This window comes from Sturnus vulgaris, chromosome 4, assembly GCF_052056855.1.
Source record: "Sturnus vulgaris isolate bStuVul1 chromosome 4, bStuVul1.hap1, whole genome shotgun sequence".
Classification (NCBI taxonomy): domain Eukaryota; kingdom Metazoa; phylum Chordata; class Aves; order Passeriformes; family Sturnidae; genus Sturnus; species Sturnus vulgaris.
In genome coordinates, this window is record NC_142246.1 from 52428235 (window position 1) to 52451593 (window position 23359).

Below are 23359 nucleotides of genomic sequence, written 5' to 3' on the forward strand. Positions count from 1 at the left end.
GGTTATTATCAATCCTTGCACTAGCAAGACTTCCAAGAGTACAGGACCTAAAAGCTTTGATTTCAGTAAATGATGTAAAAAATGTGCTAATCTGGGAAATTTGGAAAAAGGAAACAGAAGACTCAAACTATATAAATTACTCCTAAATTCTACATTTGTTATTCCAAAGCATTAATCTGTAAGACTCTGTAAGTGTACATTTATTTTTACATAATTTACAGGAGGAAAACTGTGAAAAATTAACTCCTAGGACATAAAACTCTTAATCGGTATTAAAAATTAAAACCCAACAAAACTTAAAAGTTACTTTTATTTTTGATACTACCTCCTCACTATACTTTTATGGTTTAAAGTATTTCCGGGGAAGAAAGATGGAAAATGAATGAGGAATGATGTTAACTGGCAACAAGTAAGAATTAGGCCCATTAAATGGAATGCATTAGTAGAAACTTAAGCTTAAAAAATACTTAATACTTGAAAGAAAGTGAAAGGTATTGTACAAAATTATATCAAAAGATTTAATTTATTGACACACAGTATTAGCAAAGAGCGTGTATCACATATCAAAGTTAATAACAGAGAAAGAGGTATAGAAACAAAGGCAGTGGCAATTCCAGGATGGAGAACAGAGAAAAATGGAGTAAAGCATCTTAAACAGTTAATAGCAAAAATGACATCTGAAAGTTCAAGCAGTAATTAAAGGTGTGGAAATACATGAAAATGTAATTATTTACGTGAAGTTTACTGCATTCTAGCAACTACCCCAGTGAAAAAAGCAGTCTTCCGCATCTGTTGAAAGTGGTACAAATGAAAAAATCCCGCTGACTTCTTTTGTCCTACTGGTCTCCTTTTTTAAGGCTAAAGAGTGTATTAGTAATGACTCACTGAGGCAACAAGGTGGTGCCAGAGACAAAGAAAAACTCAATGAGACAGGCTCCCTCTTAACTCAGCCTTGAGGCAAGGGGAGAAGAGAGAAGCCAATAAAACTTCAATCATTTATCATCCCAATATGCGCAAATCAAATATATGGACGTTAGTTTTCTTTTCCTGTATGAATTCAGAATCCAGCCCTTCATTCCACAGTTCTAAAACCAATTTGATTTTTATACTGTGTTTCACCATTTACTAGTTGTATTACCAACACCAATGAACCACAGTTGCACCAAGAATTTATCAGTACACACAAACACCACACGAATGTTTCGTAGAATAAAAATGAGCTGCAAAATGTATCACAGTGAAAAGCAAAGTCACATCATGTCCAATGCAGATAAAATAATGTATTGCACTAAGAAAAGCTGAAGCTGTTTTGCAAAATTTAAATAAATAACTCTGTAAGAGCTGTAATTTTGCAAAACTAGAATACATGCTGGTTATTCCAATAGGAAAAATAACCATAATTCAAGTCCAGTGCTGTTGATACTAACTTTGTCGCTGCTGCTATCTGCAAGGGAAAGAAAAAAGGTATTTGATGTGTTAATTAATTCTTTGCTTCTTAAAATAGTACAGGAGTTTCCAAATCCAAGCTCTGGTAAAGACATATATCAAGTAAGTCAAACTTAGAAACATCAAGAGAACCTACAAGAGAAAATTTTAGCCCAGCTGAACTTAGTAACTGAGTGAAGTCTATGGACATGTTACCTGTTTTAAGCAGCAGGCACATCTTCATGCAGGAGCTGGCAAAAAGGTCTTGATAAAAGTGCAACTGCACACAGGCTAGTGAGGGCAAATCGCTTGCTTTCTAAGGCAGAACTAAACAAGGGAAATTAAACTTCCTTTCCCATCCTGAAGTCAAATACTTTATATCCTGAATGTTTTTTGAGAGAAGCCAAGAGGAAGTGAGGAAATTGTGAGTATAACAAGGTGCATGTCTAAAGAAGTGCATTTGCTTCACAGTGCCATCCATGAACAAGGTACAAGTTGATTTTTTTTCATGTTTTGAGAAAAAGAATCATACAAGCCACAGAAGTAAAATGGAATTCATTTCAGACTGATCAATTATTCCAAACTTCAATGTTTGTGATATTTTATGTCACTGACACCATTTTAAATGGGGAGATATTTAAGCATCATTGTAGAAACTTAATTTCACCTGGAAAAGTTAAGTAGTGTAGCAGCAGACCAGTATAACCACCTTAGTGGATTTTGTCCACTTGTTTTGTTCCGTGCTTTAGGACTGCGGGACACTTAAGCAGCCTAAACACAATATTGTAAGAAAGACTGCAAAATAAAGTTGGTTTTTACAACTCTGAAACATTTTCAAATTTTTCCAAACTAGATCTGCAAGGCTGACAGTGAGACAGGGATTTCTTCACCTCTCAGCTGTGATATTCATCCTCTTTGATAGTATTATTCATCCTTTAAGTAAGGTAGGGCACATAGCAGTGCTCACCCAGTCATCCTATCTTGATTTTAAAGTGCTTACTCTCTGCCTGCAGCACTTCCTTCCAGAAGACTTAATTTTGTTTCTATTGTTCCTCTTTTTCAGTACTAATTGCTGCTTTTGAATACTCCTTACACAGTTATTTGCTAAAACAGTATTCCTGGAAAGATAAGAGAGGGTTTGCCAAAATGTATTCAACAACTGTACCAGCAGTGAGCAAGTCCTTGGGGTCTCTCAATTTCAACCCCCTTTTTGCAGACTGGATTCCTGCCATCATCTGTTTAAGAAAGGGCTGGAAGTTACCATGGCTACAGTGCAATATAAAATGCATAAGGGCTGCATTATGAGTGCACACACGGAAAATATTCGTACTACAACATAAAGGGAATAAGTACCTAAAGAAGTTTTGTTGTGGTTTTTTTTTTTTTTACTCTGTAAGAAACTCAACTGAAACTGCAATTTAGTCAGTAGTTTAGTTGGCATGGATGTTTACCTTTCTGCAGAGTTCTTCATATACTTTCTATATTCAATGAATATCAGAGAAGAGAGGCACAAGGCCTATTCTTCCAGTCCCTTTCTTTTGTGGGATGGGAAATAGTAAGCACAGCTTTTAGGTTTTAAGCCCAGGTTTCACATTCTTAAAACTGAAGAGAAACCTACAGTTCTCCTCCTCCCTTTTTATTACTTAATTCAACTGCTGGTCACAGAGGCCAAATGGCATGGGACTGCTCATTCCCAGCCTCCTCCTCTCCCCCCAGCACAGAAGGCACTGGGAGCTGGTCCCTGAGGTGCTACAGCTCCCAAACTCTGCTCAGGAATTTCTGGGAGAGTTTAAGGCATCCCCAGCCAAAATTTTGCTGCAGGTCTGAGTTTCCAGGACTGCTGTGGGGCTCAATTTAGCTTACTAATCTATTGTTTACTAGTCTAGATGCTACACCAGATACAGCCTTTTATGTCTCCTGTCTCCTAAATGTTCAGTCTCTGATGCCCACTTCAATATAAACAATTATTTGAACAAGGAAATGACTCACATTTTAAATCTGCATTGCTTGTTTAGGGTGAAGGTAAAATTTAAAGTTGAGGTATTTATATTATAGCACTGCAAAAAATCTGTTTAACCCCATCAGCTTCCAAGAAAATATCTTAAAGCTTCTCCTGTGTTGAGCAGACAATTAGTAAGACATCTGTCCCTTTGCCTCCCTTCTGGGACCTTTTTCCACTGGTTCTGGCAGGGTCATGGTTGGTCTTCCAGAACGTCTCATTCCTGGCCATCACAGCACCCACTGACCCTTCTTGACAGACTGCTCTGCATTTTTGAGTGCCTGCTGCTTTCAGTCGCTGTATTGGGTGTCAAAGTACACAGTGAGATTGGACATTGAAATTAATACCAGGCTTGTTGTAAGGTCCAGAACACGTGGTGATAAAACACATCATGTAAAGCATTCCATGGTCCTTGTTCAATTTAGCCGTGACACTCTATAAACTGGTAAGTCACTCGTGAGAAAAACCATCACCAGAAGTCTAGCTGGGCCCTTTGAAGCATTGCTTTTAAAATAATTTCTGAGAGATCAATTTCTGAGGAGTAAACAACTCCTCCAAGCTGTGTTTTCCTCAGCCCTCAAACAAGCCCGGCTTTTTTCCTGTGAGGAAAGACCCTCACAGCAAAAAAAAAATCCCACCTACCCATTTTGCTGTTTACTGTCCCCCTGGTTCTCTCTGCCTCCTCGTCGCGGCCCCTCGGCTGCGTCCTGGGCGCCGTCGGCGGCCGAGGCGCTCGGGGCGGCACCGTGCTGCCGTGGGACAGGAACTGCAGGTTTAGGAGCGCCCAGCACAGGCGGCCATGGCTCAGCGTTAGGCTTGGCGTTAGCATGCACTCCGGGCGCGGCACACGCGGACGACGCCTGTGCCGGCGTGAAGGCGGAGGATGGTGATGGGATGGAGGTGACCTTGGAGGAGGTTACAGCTCCAAACGGCCTCGGTGTCTTATTGAAAGCCACGCTGGCTGTGGCAGTGACTTTGGGTGCAACAGCAGAGGCAATGGGCACAGGCTTAACTACTTCGGTAGGTTCTGCCTACGTGGGATGAAAAACAAAACAGAAACACACAAAACCACGCCAAACGCATGCATGTTCCTCTGCAGGGATTTTAGCTGCTCTCGGGGGAGATGACCCACCTAGCGTGAAGCACAGAAGCAAGCTTTACCAAGACTGTAGCCATGAAATGTACGGGAAAACAACCCATGCCGTGCATTTTAGGAGAGGGAATGATCCCAACATGCACAATCAATATGAAATTCCACAACGCTAGCTCCTCTCGGCATATCCAAAACAGACACTCCACAAATCAAACTCTTAAGAAACTGAAAAACCGCTTTGTTGCAAAGCCCACCGGGTAACTCATGTGGAAAAAACGAGAGCTTTTTAGAAAAATCCACATTCCATGTCTCAATCCCAATTTGAGATATGCACGTTCCTCATACACAAATGGAATGTGCAAGTGTTCACATGCTGATCTGTTGCTAAGACCTTTAAGAGCAGAACGAGAGCACGTGGATGTTCCCCAATGTCTCCACATACCCATGTCAGATAGTACACTCAAGAAATCTGATTTTTTTCGTTTGTTTGGGGTTTTGTGCTGGGAACTACGTTTTAACATTGTGGTTCCCAAGCTGGGGCCTTTAAAGGTCATGGTCAGCAGAACAGTAATATACTACACATTAATTATGTCCACTGGAGAGGCTTTTCAAGTACAGGCTATTTATAAGTATTTTCAAGGTTGCAAACAGCGTTTTTATCAGAAAGGGGGTTTTGAAACTGTTGCATAGAATAAAACATTAGAAGAACTCAAGAGCAAGTAATTCTCTAAGGCTTTAAGGAAAGTGAGGGGACTTGTTCTCTGAAATTGTAATATTTGGATAAGCTTCTCTCAAATACCAGGTAAGATTTCGGTGTCCATTAAAATAAACAAATCCCCACCAAAAAAAATTTAAAAATCACTGCCAAAAAAATTCTAACTGCTTCTGTTTCTCTCTTAGGTACAGAGGGAAAACACCAGCAATACCTTAAAAAAGTTCCAGTTCCTTAAAAAAAGGCTGGAGAATAACTTTATTCACCTTTTTTTTTTTTTTTCTTCTTGATAATCATTTCCAGATCTCTCCATTTTTTTTAGGAGGGGGAAAAAAGCAATCAAAAGTCCAAGTGCTGCAATACTCTTAACGTAACACATGGAAAACAAGCATGTTATACTGAAAGTTTGAATGCCAGTGCTTATCAACAACAGGGTTTGACAGATGGGTATAAGTTAGTGCCACATGCTACACTTCTTGGTTCTGATGATGAACATACCTTTGTCACATGAAAATGATCAGGTTTTTGTATAGAAGACACTCTGAAAAAGAAAAACATAAGCATAATTGTTAAAAACGAATACTTTAATGTTTAAGCATTTCCCTATTCTACTCACCACATCCACCCACAGATACATAAAAGATTTATTTTTGTTTCTTCTATAAGAAACAAGAAGTATTCATGTTAAATCTACAACACTGTTGTTAATGCAAGGAAAATGCAAAACTGAACTAATTTATCCAGACACAATGTCAAGAAGTCTAGCATCTAGCCTTATGTATTATTAGATTTATAAATTCATAATTCTATATCATCAGTTCATAGACTTCAACTCCAATCTGCTTTCTGTTTTTCATTCTTCCACAAGAAACTGTCACATAACTCCATAGCTCTGGTCAATTAATCAATCTATCATTATTTATATTTTAAACAGGGCATAGCCAATATATAGGCCTAAACCAGAACACTTCCTTTTAGAATAACACAAATCCTCCTGAAGAACTTGGCAAGTTAAATAATACAGAAATTTTTTACACAGTCCTTGGTTTTCAGAAGTAAGGTTAATGTCACTGGAATTCTATAGTAGATGGCAAAAAAAAATTCTCCTAAACAATGGGCACATTGAAACTACCATGGGGTGGTGGGAAGGAAAGGAAAGGAAGTACGGCAATGAAAAGCATCACATAGATAAAGAATTGGCTGATTATGTTATATCTAAATTGAAATGGCAATGTGTTGTTACAGGTAAAAAGCATCTCAGTCAGGGTTTTTTCAGATTTGCACATGTTTACTTATATGCAAAAATAAACACATGTACACTAAAAATAAATAAAAATCAAAAACCCAGCAAAAAATCTGATTCAGCAACATTTTGTTTGCAAACACTGCTGCTGGTGCACTTGAGTGTTTTCATGCTCTTCTGGTACAAAACTGGCTTTTTGACACATTTGTGTCACATTTCCAACACATCTTCCTAATAAGGTTTTGAAAAACTGCAGCTGGATTCTCATTTCCAAAAGACAATTTGCTAAGGAGGCAAAAATGTTCATTTAACGTTTTAATCAGAGGCTACAGTTTTAAAACCACTTCTACTGTATAAACCAGCTTTTCAGTTTTTAACCAGAAAAACATGGACAGCTACAGTTGAATTAGGCACACTTGTTCCCTTTAACAAATCTTTTTTTAAATATTTTCCATTTTGTCCTCTATTTTTTCCCCCTTAACTATTTTGTTCACGATGTTTATTCCTTCCCTCAAAGTCATCTGGCCCTCCAGGCTCATTGGATCCCAGCAACAGGAATCCTGATGCAGCTTCAGTATCTACCTTACAAAAAATGGAAATCCAGATGCTATGCTGGCAGGCAAAAAAAAAAAAAAATTTCATAGCATGAGAAGATGCTCTGCACTTGGCTTCCCACTCGTGCATGGCTGCTGACACACATTATGTCCACATCAGCAGCAATTCTCCACAGAGAGAGGGTTTTGTCTGCTCAGGGGAACAGGTCCCTTCTCCCCTTTCCCACAGTGTGCAACCTATGAAAGCCTGACCTCTGGCCCTCCACAGCGCTGGGGTGCATCATTAATCACTCCTAATTGCAGAGTTGTCAATTTGCAGCAACAAAAGCAACAAGAAAGGAGAAGAAAAAGGCAATGCATATGGGAACTTTTCTTCCTTTTTTCAGATCATCTCTATCTTAGGGTATAAGTGTTCATTTCTAATACAGTAACTTGAAACGCTTTATGTATCTATTAAGCTGAACCAACAGGAAGAATTAGGAAGACATTCAAGCCAACTATCATATTTTATATTGAGAAAAAAAAATTGCTAATGCTGAGCGTTTACATCTCATTTACAAAAAGGAACATATTTATTTTTCTTTGTTTTATACAAAATAATACAATTTGAGTTTGCAATTGCCTCTATACTCATCAACACAGCACTGAACAAAAATTATTTCTTGCCACTATTACCAGATGACCAGAAGACATACTTTTCAAAATTCATCTTCAAAAATATCATACAAAAGGACAAAAAGGATGGGGGAAAAATAAGCTTGATAACCAAAATGTTCATGATGTTCCTTTTAAACAGACAACATAACATTTTCCCCACAAATATACTTGAACCAAGGGCATAAATTTGTGCCCCAGACATACTTAAAACAATTTAGCTTGACCTTGTTGACTTCAGACCAAAATCAGACTGAAAATCTGTGATTTATCCCATATTGTAAAAGGAAAATGCTCACCCAGCAAACTGAGCCACCAAGATCATAACGTGAAAAATGCATGGTGGTTAGACAAGACAGTACAAAAGGAAATGCACACTTCAAGCTGAAAAGTGAAACACATCCAATACACACATTTAAGAAATTTTTTCCTTCAGGACTATTTCCCACAATATTTTCATAGATACTACTGAACTGCACAGCCAAAAAGTAATTAAACTGCAGAATTGTGCATATTCCTTAGCTGTTAGCACTTCACTTGCCACCTAGCAATTAAACATATAAGGATTACATGCAGGTTTGGTCCCACTGAATATATGAATAACTGATGATAAAGGTTTTCAGAATTAGATGACACACTTGCCCTGTTACTGCTTATTAGAAAAAGCAGGATGGCTTGAAGCATGGTATTTTCTGAATGATTTAAAACTAGCTGTTCAGCATATTAGTTTATGCAATACTTTCAATAACAACAAACAAAGCAAAGACATAAGAGCTCAGTATTTAGACTTATTATAAACAACTCACACAGAAGACCTTGGCAAATGGTTATTGTATCAAACTTCATAAGAATTATTATAAACAACAAAAACAGCAGCTGCATCATTGCTTACTGACAAACTATTACTGAAAATAAAAGTGCACAATTTTTTTGCACAACTTCTGTATCAAAGTCATTCATTTTTTATTGGGGGGGGGGGAGGGGGGAAAAGCAGCTATATTTAGCATGTGTAAACAGCTCATTTTGACCAAACATGATCGAATTTGCTGTCTAAACATACCACAAGACAATCCTCTCTGATTAATACTTTCATGACATTTAATGCAATTCAAAACATTCCAACTTCCAGAGCAGCCTTATTAGGAAAATGAATTAGTCCACCCTTCACTGTAATCAGTAGGCCCAGCAAAAACTATTCATTGTTTAAATTTCCTTCTAATTCATTCACTTTCCAAGTATTTCACCCAGTTAAAAACAAAACAAAAAAGACACAAGCAATTTGACAGAACCCTTCTATACTTTCCAGTAAGTGGAAAAACACATTATTAAAGCTAAAACTATATACTTCTACAGTGAGTACAATTTGATACGCCACCTCCAAGGACTGATCATCAATGGCAACAGTGATATCTCAATAATCAACATGATGGAAGCAAACCCTCAGCCACTAAATCTCTAAATCTTCATTGAACCTAGAATCCAAAGGACTTGTCAGAGCTGTCTCTTCTGAACTCCATTCAAAGCCACATCATCGTCCATCCATTTAAACCCCCTCAGTTAAGGGACTGTAATGTACCCATAACTTAAAAAGCAGATGGAAAAACTAAACGGGGAAGTCACAAGAAGGTAACTGTGCTTATATGAGCCCTTCTACAAACAAGAGGAACACACAACTCTAATATTAACATAGCTGCTGTGTTTCCTGTTTTCATATTTCTGTAACCAGAAGGATTATTCAAACTCTTGAGAGAAATACAAGAAGGTGCAACACCTTCATGAGTAATAGAATCATCTAGGTTGAAAAAGGTCTTTAATATCGAACTCAACCATAAACCTAGCACTGCCAAGTCCACCAAATGAAGTCAATGATGGAAAACTTTCTCTGAACTTGATTTGTTGTTCTGAACTGAATCTTTCTAATGGAAGGATGGAAAAGAGGAAGGATTCCCTTCCTGTCTCACATCCTGCCCTTCCAATTTTCAAAACTCACTCCCCTTTCCTAGCTGGTGAATCATCAGGAGACGAGTTTTGGCAGCAGATGCTACATCCCTGAAAAGCCATTGGTCAGATATTCCTTCCCAAAACGTGAATTTTTCATGGTCTTGCCATTGTAGTCTGCAGTTCTGATGGTTAGCTTCATTTTACTTCTAGAGAGCAGTCAATTGACAGGGAGGAAAGCTATGTTAATTTGCTTTCTGTAAATTAGCCAACTCATGGAACAAAGATGACAAGCAGAAAGCATTTAACATATAACAAGCCATGACTTTCACTGGGGGTTATCTGAATAAAAACAGACGTAGACATAATTTAAAGCACAGAAAAAAAGAACAATCCAAATATATTTCTTTTTTCCTTAAACACAACCCCCTTCTCCATCATAGACATAATTCATTTCTTTCCAATTTTGCTCTGGCTCACAAGAATAGAAGAAGAGGAACATTGTTAAGCTTGTTTCTTGTTGCAACTTATATGCCTTCAGAAATGGTTTCCTTGCACATATTAATACAAAAACATACAACTGTGTTTCCCACAGTTTTACAGAAGCACACACTGCCCCAGGCAACTTGGTACAGCAGCACATCAGCAATCTTGTCAGGGCAAGCATCTGTGGCTCGAGATTGCAAACCTGCCCACAGCCCAACACGTGGAAAAGCAGAGGTAGCAAAATCATCATTAAGTACAACTTAGTGAAAATCAGAATCTGTTGCAGTCACTGGGAAAGAAAGAAAGGAAAAAAAAAAAAAGTTTGGGTTTTTTTTGCCTTAAGAAACAGCAATGAGCAATGTTTTCATGTTTTCCAATCTGTACTCTGGTCATTGTGGTTACTACGAGATGGCTGTCAACATTTTATTTCATCAGTCATTCCCTTTGTTCTAGTTTATTATGCTAGCTTACATTTAGTTGAACATATCAAATTATGACAAATAGTGTTAATTACAATCAAACAACGGAAATGTCAGTGCTGCACCCAGAGGGTTGTTGGGCACTAGAACAGAGCTAGTTTGTGAGTCACTCTCAACAGATGCTACACTTTCAGTAAGTTTAAAAGGGGGTAAATTAATAGAATGTGTGTGTCAGCCTTTTACATTTGGTATATACTATAGAATACCTTCACATCTTCACAGTGTGCCCCCACCCCAGGACACCAGGGTACAATGAAGCACTAGGTCAGGTAAAAGAAAGAAAAATTATGTTCTTGCTTTACTGGCTGCTTGATAGTTGGCCAAATCAAATTTAGGTCTCTCCTCTTAAATTTAAATAAGGTTTGTGATTTAATCCTTATGTGTTAAAATAAACAGTGCTGATATTTTAGGAAAGAAAAAAGCTGCCCTCTGCTTTGGTATTCCTACCCACAAAGGTTTAGTTGTCTTAAGACCTCCCAAAGACAACTACTCCTCATAGTCTCATTCCTGTGGTCTGTGGCAACCCTACCAATACATTTGTAAAGAAAATTTAAGTGCAGGCAGATAATATTTTATCCTATTACAGCAAAACCAAAAACCAAACAAAAAGCCAAGGAGAAAATACCACAGAATTTATCTCACTTACCTTCTGTCAGAGGCTTTTAAAAACATATTTTTTTCTTCCATGAAGGCAGAAAGTTTAGCAACCGGGAATTCCTATGTTATGGTCAGCCCTGAACTAGGAGGGCACATCTGTACACACCTGCCCATGACTCCCCTGATTAAAGCCTGAACAGGTAAAGCATCCCCAGTACCAAGTATGGCCGATTGCTGCCAGTTGTCCTAGAAAAGTCATAAAGCAGCCTAGATACAAGTGGTAGCTCAGCACGTCTAAATAATCGAGATACTTTCTATCAGTTATGCCTTGCTATAGCTATTTTTTTCTTTTTTTTAAGCCTACCTAAAGCTGTCTTGCTAAGTAATAGTATTGACATAACAGCGAAGTGCAAATAACAAGATAAAACAATTATATCTGTTTTTCTAATAAACTATAATTTACGCATTTTATTTTCTTTATCAGTGCTTATTAGATAGTAATTTTAACATAGCAAGCTACCTTTTAAAAACAGACATCTTAAAGAAAAGCATAGGTCTAAATAACTCAGATCTAGTCAGTTCCTCAAAACCCTTAAAAAAACCAGAAAGGGCTCAGCTTCACATTCACTTCAGTCTGTCATCAAATCTAAGTAATAATTTAAAAGATTCAAAACTAAGCACTGAATTAGTTTTTCCAGTGCTTTCCACAATATGGTGACTAATGTTTAAATTACCTCCTTTGTTTAAAACATAGCCCAAATAAACTCGAAAGTGTAGTCATATCTATTTTAACTGGAAATTCACCACAAGCAGCTCCCAATCCCCAACATATCCTTATTTGGTATTTTTATTTTTTTCCCTTTAGCCTGTGTGGGAATGAATATTTTTTCTCAAATGAAAAATCTGGCAATTTAGAGAACCATTAGATTATATTTTACTTATTCTGGGAGCTAAACACACCTCTCCTCTACAAAGCAGTTCACCCAATTCATTACTTCCAGGAAGTCTGAGAAGGCCAGTAGCCAAATGGGATGAAAACTGTTTCTGAGGTGTCAGACAGAAACAGCAAAGAAGAGCCCTGTCCTTCACTAGGTCAACAGCATGGGAAGTGGTGACCTAGACTCCAAAAGTACTATCCCAAAGTCTGGCAAAATCCCAGCTGCCCTAACACCTCCTGTTTCTCACTGACTTCAGGTGATACAAGGCACAACATGAGCAACCTAATATTTCAGCTTCTGAACTTCCATCTGTGGTGTTTCAAGCTGTGCCATCATCCCAACTACAATATAGGAACATGTGGAGAGCCCAGCACAACTGTATGGCTGTCGGGAAAATTACTGAGCATGGGAACCTGCCAGAAAAGCCAGGGACATGGCAGTAGTCACCAGTAAAAAAACATGATGATAAATCTATTTAAAAGGATAAACTCGTGTTGGTTTTAATAGGACTCACGATGGGTTCAGTTATTTCCCATTAAGGTCAGGAATATCATTAAGCTTTTGTCTGACTTCTCAGTGGGATGCACCAGCAAACCAGCTAATTTTCTTTCCCACTCAGCCTCTCAGACACCTGCCTCTGTCCTCCCTCCCGTGTCACCCCATCAGCAAGGGATGAATATTCATGCTCGAAGTGCACAAGCACAGGACCTGATTGGCAAAGGTGCTACAAAGGCTGCCAGGGGCCTTATCACCACAGGGACTCTGCAGCCAGCACATACCTGAACAAGTCCTCATTGCAGCAGATGTTTGGGGGGCTCCCACAGGCCGTCCCCAAAGGGAAAACCACCACAGATGGCACTGGCTGTGGAGAGCAGAGCTGAAGCACTATAAACCCCACATGCCAGAATTATTACTGTATCAATTTAATGAGTATGCACTTGCCTGAAGCTGTTAACTTCTCCACTACAGACCCTTGCTTTTCTTGCACTTTATCATTTCCGTCTATTGTTTATATGATTATATATTTAAGGTCACTGGCTTAGCAGCATGTATTACAGGTCTAACATGCTAAGAAAAGCTATTTATGTCTCAACATGGCTGTCTAGGATAGTTCTAGAAATCTAACAACTTCAGTTTGGTGGTTTCCTTATATTTTCCTTTTCTTTCAACTGTTTGCAACAAGACCTCAAGTTAACCTGGCCAACGGGTCTCACCACACTTCAAGGGAAAGAAGTCAAAGATCAACTGTCACACTATGGGCTGCAGCTGGAAATTATTTTGTTGTCTGCAAAAGCTAAGCAAGAAAGATTGGAAAGCAGCAGAGACCTTGAACAGTTCATTCCTGTAATCAATAAATTGGTCAAAGAACCAATTATTAAGTGCAGGTGCATAAAGCGAAGTCCTATAATTCTTCTGCTGTTTGCAACAACTATGAAAGAAGAGAAAAATTAATAAGCCCATCTGACTCGAGCTAACTATGAAGTTTTCCTTTCCCACCATCTAGTCTTTGGAAAAAAACAAAACCTTTCATCCTTCTCAGCTCAAAATACTTAGAGGGTAACAGTCACAGCACACTTACAGCACATGAAGCAATAAAATTGCTTTTGTGGGCAACTAATCACTGATGGAAAACATCTGATGGTCACAAAGCCTGTTGAGATTATCACAATGCTGCAAACATTACTTTCGTCTTGCCTCATAGCCGAAGTAAGTGAGTAATATTTGACAGGCACAGTATGTGTTTTTATTACCTCATAGGGTTTTGTGCCACAGACATGACTTTCTACTGACAATATCCTGGAATTTTTCAAAGGCAGTAATTATTAAAAAAAAAATGTGTGGAAAAAAGCCCTTAAAACAGTGCAGCTGTGAAAGTCAGCACTTACTTGGACACTCAACTCTGCAGCTACCACTTTTATATGAGGTGGTGTAACAGATACATTTCTAGTTTAACTCACAGTGGTGTTTTTCAATTTGTCTCTAGTAGTTTTTCAGACCTCTAGAAACTACTTCATACCTGAAAACCTGCCCTCTTTTCCCAGCATTACCAAACACCCCATCTTTCTTACACTGTTATGCTTTCATGATGCTATCTCTATCTTTCAGGAAGGCATTTATTTTCCAAACAGACAATCATTAATTTATTCCCATTTTACTGTTTACTAGAGGAAGGTGGGAAGAGTTGATGAGTCAGGACACTAAAATTTTGATTCTCAACAGCTGAGAACTTGCATGGCAGAGGACAGGTTTTATTTAACCAGCGTCTCATTTTTTCCTGTGGGCTGAAGCTTGGGAACAGTTTATCTAACAACACTTGTCAGTTCACTTACTTGTCTAAGGGTTTTTTTCCTGTTCTTTACATCCCACATAGACAGAGGTGCAAAATTAACTATCTGAGCTTAAAAAAATAACCAGTTACCTGCATAGGTACTAAATACACTATGTAGCCAGTTCAAGCTAACTTGAATTATTTTCAGCATATGAAGGACATAGCCCATATTTAAACCATGTAAGCTTCTTTTAATCCATTTAGAGACAACTGTCCCTTGACAGATCACCACATATCCTTTTATAATTAAAGAATGCTTGCAAGTTAGTATCATAAACCATGCATGTTGGAGAGATGTGTTTTTCAAAGGAAAGCAACAGGTGTGGGGCATAGTCTGCATTTGGAAAACAAAAGTGTAAATAGAGACAAGTAACATCATTCATGGCACCCAAATAATGAGATGAATGTTTACGAAGGAAAAAAGGACAGAGATTACACAGTTGACTGAGATAAAATGAACTTGGGCATCTTTAGGTAACATCAGCTACCCATACTTTATCAGATTTTGACCCACAAAGAACCCATAGTAGAGAAAACAGTGAAAAATCCCTCCTTTCCCATACTTCATGTTGTTCCTGTTATCCCAGTGTTAGGTCAATTTTCAGAATATTTTAAATAAATGCCATCAAGCATGCCCCACACTCCAGATAACACCAAATACACCCTCACTATCCCCATTTTCTGAAAAAGGGGACAAAACTGTCTCTCTCAAATACATTCACATGCTATTCAAAGGTAAGGAGAGTAATATTTTAAGACATGTTTAATCTTTCCAAAATGCAAGGTTTTCCATTTATCTGGACTTGCCAGGAGTACAGGAAGCCCCACTGCTGACGCATTACTGCGGAGCAACTGCAAAATCCCAAGGCTACTTCAGGTTCTGGCAAGTCAACCAACAGGACTTTAAAAACTTTTTGATCACGAAACTTTTGGACCTGGGTCAAATTTCTTCAGGCTCACTATCTTTCTGGAAGTCTCATTAAACTGTTGAATTCAATGGACATTTGACTTAACCCTAGTAATGGACGCTTAAGCAGCAGCAAGAAAGCTTTGCCTAACATTTGCAGAGAGTCATTGTTTTATCGAGTTTCTGAGATCTTTCTAAAAACACTTATCCTTACATAACTAGTATAGAGAAGAAAATAAAAGATCTGTGTCCCAAAGCACTACAAACAGTACAGTTATGCAATTCTCAGGAAGCTTTTAATCAGGGTCTTTGTAAATTAGTAGCACAGTGAAAACCAGACTATGTTGTCGCATTCCTTAGGAAATTACAGTGCACACAAAGCACACCAGACTTCCAAAGCAAAGCTCCCCACACCAATACAGGCTTCCATTGTATTTACTAGCTTGAGACCTTGACAGCTTTGCTCTTGGCCTCCTTTGTAGGACATAACTTTCTGCAGCTGAGTCAGAGGCTGCTGAAAATTTCCTCTAATAAAAACCCCAAGGGAAAAACAAGACACAAGGCAGCATGATGACAACAACAATGACAAGACTGGTTTCCATCACAGAGAAAGAATTTCTTCAACTTCATATTCCAGTCCATAAACACTCACTGGTGCAAAACATGTTTCAGCAACAGGCATGGAATAACATTAGCTGTTACTACAAATTGTTTTTATAACTGCACACTGGGATGAAAGCAGAAGCTAGAGTACTCCTGGCATTCTTGTCTCCATTTTGTAACTGGTTTGCTCCCATGTTAGGCTGGATATGACCTGGCAGTGGACATTCACAGCCCAGATAGCCAAACGTGTCCAGGGCTGCATCCAAAGTGTGGGCAGGAGGGAAGGGAGGGGATTCTGCCCCTCTGCTCTGCTCAGGTGAGACCCCACCTGCAGGGCTGCATCAGCTCTGGGGTCCCAGCACAGGAAGGACATGGGCCTGATAGATCGGGTCCAGAGGAGGTCACCAAGATGATCAGAGGAATGGAGCACCTTTCCTATGAGGGAAGGCTCAGACAATTGGGTTATTCAACCTGGAGAAGAGAAGGCTCCAGAGTGACCTTACTGCAGTCTTTCAATATCTGAAGGAAGCCTACTAGAAAATTCTGAGGAACTGTTTAGAAAGTTAATGCCCTTAAACTGAAAGAGACTAGTTTCAGACTGGATATGATGAAAAATTCTTTACTGTGCAGGTGGTGAGGCACTGGAACAGGTTGCCCAGAGAAGTTGTGGATGCCTCACCCTTTGAAGTGGTCAAGTCCAGGTTGGATAGGACTCCAAGTAACCTGGTCTAGGTGCCCAGGGGAGGGAGCTTGGAGCCAGATCTTTAAGATCCTTTCCAAGCCCAGACAGTCTATGATAAGGTATTTCTGTAGCAGCACTATGTGTTTTGCAGATCCAGCTAAAGCCTAAAGGGAGGCAGCAGCACTGCAGCATATTAGACACACAAGCACCAAGCAACTTGATTATGGTGGTGTTTGCTTGCTGTGCAAGAATGATGTTAGATGATTTTCACACATATCTATGAGCCTCTTTATACCATGTACTCTCTTAATAAAATATAATCAAGGACTGATTTCAGCAAATGAGTGCATCCCAAATGATTCTCTATATTCCCCCAAAAGCATAAAGATATACCCATGAGTAATTTGGACCAAATACATGTAATCTGGGGCATGAAGGAGTTCTAACAGCTGTATTGCTCTGATGCAGCTGTTCACAGTTACTGACATATGTTGCAAGGTACTTCTGATTACTGTGTGTTTAATCTATATATAAATGCATTATTTTGCTACTCAAAAGCTTGGCATTTAGATGGTATCTGAAAGACTTCAAAACTGATGTCTGCCTGTGATGTCTCAGCTGGCTATTTCAAAGTGTGCCAATAGAATTAAAATGTCTCCAAAGATGATCATACCACTGAGGTATGTGTGTTATTTTAAGAAGTGAAGATAAACTGTGGCCAACTTCAGATTGTTTTTTAAGTCTTTCACTAAATAATTACAGATTCATATTTAAAATAAATATGTAAGGTCAATGGCATCACAATTTACATGCTAGCTATTGAGTCCCTGACTTTCAGAAAGGTATTGTAAATGAGAAATGAGTAGAAGGGTTTTACTTGAGACCATGAATGGCAAATGCCCACCAGTCACATGGAAGAACCTACACACTGTTTCAATGTTAACAAAATAAATTTGCTATTTGAGAGCAGTTATAAAGAGAACATTTTAATTATTTACCTGAAGTATAAGAGCTTTGAAAACATTGGCTCACTGACTGCAGAAAATATTAGTTACAAACAGTTGGAGGCTAATTTGATCATGCTAATTGTTTTTATATCGATGCTGCTTTACTAAAAGATATTGTCTTGGCAAGCCATAGGGAGAAGTGCAATTTCACATTCTACTATCTAAGGGCATTTCTTAATGGGGAAAAAAAAGTTATGGGTCTCAGCTGCTTCCTACAATAATTTTTAGGCATGGAAAGTGATCTTGAGTGATCTCTTTGGAAAAAGATGAAAAGCTCAAATGTGCAGCCATCTCTTAATAACACATTTCTGTTAAGCAGACCAGTTGACCAATACAACTTTTCTTGGCTCAACTGCTGTCTTCAAGAGGAAACATCCACAAACAAGGAGAAAAATAAATCACTGACTTGTGAAGGACTTAAGATTTCTGCAGTCTTTTGCAAAAATGAGGAAATATTTCTACACAGTCCTGAAAAGGACTGTTTACACAAAGCTTGGCTTACCATGGTTTGGAAACCAATGAAATAGTGCCAGCCATCCTCTAGTCTCCATAAGTGACATCCCATAGTCATCTTCACTCAGCAGCCACATGCACAAAGCCTCATTTTTGGAGAGTTCTCACCAGGGTTGGTTCTTGCCTACCTAAGCCCTTCTTACAGGCTCAACCAGTCCAAGGAGCACAGAGAGTTTGAAATGACTGATTACACTGACTACAAGAGCTCTCTAACCCCATGTTGAAAGACTTTCATATCTACCATCACAGAAATCTGATCACTTGGGTCCTGCCCATTTTTGCCAGTTCCTGCCAATTTCTAGCAGTTTTCCCTTTTGCCTCCCTGCCTGACCATTAGCAATCTACAGTGACCTAAGACAGGGAATAGCATTAGACCATTAATGACATGCTCTCTATCTCTTACTTCCTTTTTCACTTACCTACACATGTAGCAGCTATGTCTGACAGATCCGCTTTAGGAAGAGCAACTTAAAGCAAACAAACAAAAGCATCACAAACTAACAAACCCCACTCAGACTGACAGACAGGCAGGAAAAAATGCTGAAAATGTCAAGAGGTAATTTAATTCAGTGACTAATCATGAGACAAGTTTTCCATGGAGTTTAAAAAAATACAAAACCAAACAGCAGGAACATGGTGCATCATGAGAACAATCGAATTAATTCTTCACATTTTTCATTAATAAAATCATTGGGGAGAATTATACAATGAAGAGGGCAGTCAAGAATAAGTATCTAATGTTTATAATACTTCAGCTTGCCCTCATACTTCCTTTTGGCCTCACCCACAGTGTGCAGCTATTATTAACAAAGAGTCATTCTCTAGTGGTAATGTATGGGAGGCAAAAAAGAAACCCACCTCAGCCAAGAAAACTATAATAATCAAAATAATTATCAAAATGAAAGATTTAATTTTTAAATAAAAATTTGACTTAAGAGTACATCCTCAGAAAAAGCCACAAACAATTTACAACCTTTTTCATATCTCTTCTGCAAAGAAAAGGCAAGCAGAAGGAATAGTTTTATAGTGTCCTTTAGTCAGATCTTGATCAACAATGTGCTCTGTCTGCTAATTACTTGTTGATAGCAGAAACAGCTCAGGTCCAGCCCTGCAAGGTATTATGTTTCTCCATGAAGGCTGATAAATGCCTCAAGCTCCATTATCTTTTATAGCAGATTAAGTCCTTCTCATTAAAGAAAGAACCTTTGTTTCCTACACACCAAGAGGAATTTGAAACTTTATAATTGCATTTTATCCAAAAATACATTTGTCCTTTCTAGTATAAAAAGAAACAGACATGTAAGTTATAAATCTATCCTTCTCACCTAGAAAAATCTACCCCATTAAACCACTGAACAAGTTCATGATTTCCCCAACCTTTCCCCCACACCACTCACCAGCTTTAAAATTATCAACAATAACACAGAATTGAGATAGTATTAATTTCAGCACTGGCATGTTACCTTCACTCACTGCTACATGTTGCATACCATAGGATTTCTAAGCAACAACTACGTGGTGTATCACAAAAATAGTTAGCTTTAGTGGCTCATGTAAGTAAGGATAATTTCTTTCTGACTAAAATAAATAAAGTGACTCAGATTTTATTAACATAAGATATTCTGAAATTTATCTGGATCCTAAATAAACCCCAAGCTAACAGCTTTTCACAAAAGTGGCTAGGAAGTGCCACTTACATGAGACATGTAATTCTCTTCTCCCTAGTTCCATTTCCTGCCAAAATACCCTCTATATGGCAACTGAGATTTAATATTGATTTTTCTTCTTTTTTACTTAGTTGTTGTTGTTTACCTGAGTTGTGCTGAAACTTGATTTTATCCCAAGTTCCACAGTACTGTGCTGCCTTGAGTGCGGCAGCCCTGCCACATGAGAAACTTCAATCTGCCCTTGCTCCAACTTGCTCAAATTGCACTAGGAGCTTTCTTCTCCAGGACAGCTCCCTTCAGCCAAGTGCAAAAGATACAAGAATCCCATAACCATACTCTCTACATAATTAAGTTATTCAATATTGCTCCTTTATAGGCAGCTCCAAGAGATGCAACATGAAAATATTAGTCCAACATGCACTTAATTATCAGGTTAATGGAGCAGTCACTTATGAGTTGAGAAGATTATGTGGAAAATGACTGACTTGTCCAGTCATGACCTTCCTTCCAAGACTTGGCAAGGAGATAACTGGCAAATATTTTGGTCAATTGTCTCCAAGATCAGTATTGACAGCAAACACACTTAAAAATTTCAGTACTTGAGAGGTCATGAATGGAAAATATTACACTTTTTTGTACTTGCAAAACCTGTTATACATTATATTTAGCCCAGTACGTGTATTTTAGTGACTCCACGTGTCACTGAGACTTCTAGTCTGCTCATGTGGAGGGGCTTTGTATGTAAAGGAAAAATAATCTGTTAGCAATCGAGCAGCATTAGTTACCTCTGAAGTCACTGTCCTCATTAAAACTTTGGCTTCCTATACTCTGTAATACATTTTAAGAATGTATATACTACATTCCATTTTGGCATAGAAGCTTAGGAGCTAAAAAGAGTACTATACAGTCAATAAGATTTGTCTACCCTAGGTTTGGTAATTTTCCCTCCAAAAGACATTGAGCGTTAAAGTCCTTCACCCCTACAATGAAACTCACATTACTTCTATAATCCATTCCCTTTTGCCAAGGTGGTCTCTCTTACAGAGCAGGAATCAGTCATAGGTTAAACAGTTACAACAGACTAGGCCAAAGAAGCAACCCCTCTCAAAATAAATGCCATTCAGAAAACTCATTTAACTGTTCGGTGAAGACTTTATTCCAAACAGAAAGCAAAATCAAATGTCAGCTTCAAACCAGTCTTAGCTGCTGACATAGATTTTCTATAAAGTTTGTGCTCTCAGACAATGGCTTACAACCTCTCACACTGCACATTTATTTTATTTTGGAAGATTTTGTCCTCAGTCACACTCACATAAAAATGACATAAAATTTTCATGGGGTTTTGTTGTTTGTTTTGTCGGGGTTTTCCAAGTAATATTCAAATTGTATCTTGGCAAGAGTTAGAAATGTGAGGAAACTGAGGTTTGCCAAAATCGTGAGAGAAAATACTTAGCAGACATCATAAACTTAGACGTTTAAGGCATTAAGAAGAATATCAAAGATTCCAAAATATGAAAGCATGTAAATCTGTTGTAAATTTAAATGTAAGAGAGATTGAAATGATTTGCAGATTTCTTGTTAACAGACAAACTCTGCTCAGCTAAAACAGCCACAGGAATGCTGGCAAAAAGCTAAAGCTTAACATGCACCAACGTCTTACACAGTAGGGACCAAACCCTGTTAGCATCAAGAGTGAGTAAGCCTAAACCGAGAAAATATGCAAGAACAACAAAAAATTACTCTATTTATAAGATAAGCAGATGCCACTAAGTAAAAGCAAGCAAATAAATCAATCCAGGTTCAGTTCTGGTTCAAGTGCTCACAGGTCTCTCACTGTATCTGTGTTCCATTTTGAGAACTTAAGCAAGTGAGGAAAGCTGCCCAGATTTTTAAGCGGACAAATTATTACTGAAAGTGTTCTTGAGATATTTCAGTAACTTTTTTTTTCATTGCATCTCTATAAATTTTCTGCTACATGTTTTGTTGGTAAATTCCCAGGGACCAGAAGCAAAGGCAAGTTTTTGTCATCTCTTAACCTTACAGAAGAGATCTCATTCAGTGCAATGATCCAACTCTAACATCTCTGTGCTGCAGATGTGCCACTTCTGCTAAAAGCTACACGGTTGTTACTTGAAAGATCCCTAATTCTTTATAACATAATATTCTTACTGACAATTGCTTCCCTGCTTTTCTTAACATCCCAATTCCCACTTCTCAGAGCTCCCTGAAGCTGGCAGGAACACTTTCCTTGTATTGATTAGTTGCCCTGGGGCTGGGGAGAGCAAGAATCTGACATCTCTAGCAGCAGCCAGTGGTGTCAGGTCACATGGCATACAGAGGAGCATTGTGGCACAAACATCAAACAAATGCTTCAGGTTAAAAGGGCAGTTCACAATTTTATGAAGTCGAGACAGGGTCTCTAAAACCTCCTTACTCATCACAGGAAGGAAGAAAAACTTTTCTTTCTGAGAGCTTTTTGGGCAGAGGCTCCAACACAGGACTCTATCAGCAGCACCATGAGGTCAGGAGGAAAGCATGTCCTCTGGGCCTCTGCCCCAGCAGGGAGCCAAAGTCCTTTCAAGGCCAGAAATTGCTGCATCTCCATGAATGAAAGAGTATGTATATGAGCAACTGAAAAGGACTTTTTTTTTTCCCATGGTGGGAATAAGGATTCAGGTGTGACTAAACTGAAGTGTCAGATGGATCCTGAAGACTTCCTGTCTCAGGTTTCAAACCACAAAAATGACGAAGGCTTGTATCTGGTGCAGACCCTGCCAAAAGCAGAGAGGGTGCACAGAAATAACTACTTTCTGCCTGAACAACTCACTGTGGATTAGGTAAAAGTGGGGATTCCTCCAACTTTGGTGCACAATGTAAGTGCAATTGGAAAAAAAAAAATCAGTGTGAGAAAATGGTTTTTTATCTATATACAGCAAAAACATCTTGATGTTGTTAGCCTGTTTGGGATGAGAGTTATGTTGATAGACACATGAAACAACGCCTATAAGACCCCAGTTTAATTATTAGTTACAAGTGTTTATGATAATCAAACCCACATGTCTTGTGTAAGCACCCAGGTTCTCACCAGGCAGGCGTTACAATGCATGGTTTAGTTCTCACTCCCCCCCTCTCACGCTGAATCATCGGAAAGCAGCCACAGCGGGTCTGGATACCAGACTAACAGGTTCACCAATACAATACACAAAGCAATCCCTACGGTTTTTAATTCTCCTGTTATTTTTCAGGCCGAGTCTCCAGTCCAGAATACGTCCACTGAAACACATCCCATTCAGTGACAGGTCAAAACACACCCCTCTGGAAAATGGGAGGCAGTGGGGATGTAAAAAAAGCAAAACACACCAATTTATATGTAGCTCTTTGTTACTCAAACACCAGGCAAAGCTGGATTTCACTTCTAATACTGAACTAACTGCACCATTAGAAGATGAAAATCTCAGGTCTATTTTACTGGGCTGTGGAACCCTACAGTGTTTCATCAGAACACTCAGGTGCACACCTTTCCTCTAGTTTTA

General features: G+C 38.6%; 1 protein-coding gene across 6 annotated transcripts in view; it reads right to left on the bottom strand.

Annotated features, from left to right (window-relative positions):
- The window catches only part of PDLIM5 (PDZ and LIM domain 5), a 121823-nt gene that overhangs the window by 47314 nt on the left and 51150 nt on the right, over nucleotides 1-23359 (bottom strand). For 4 of the 6 annotated variants that reach the window (XM_088163966.1, XM_088163972.1, XM_088163968.1 and 1 more), the window contains exons 4-5: nucleotides 5728-5770; nucleotides 4067-4455 (exon numbers count right to left, since the gene is read on the bottom strand). In XM_088163966.1, coding sequence (XP_088020092.1) covers nucleotides 4067-4455; nucleotides 5728-5770 — 432 coding nt within the window. The remainder of the gene's footprint in view (nucleotides 1-4066; nucleotides 4456-5727; nucleotides 5771-23359) is intronic. The other 2 variants (XM_014875272.2, XM_088163969.1) reach the window with 1 other exon arrangement.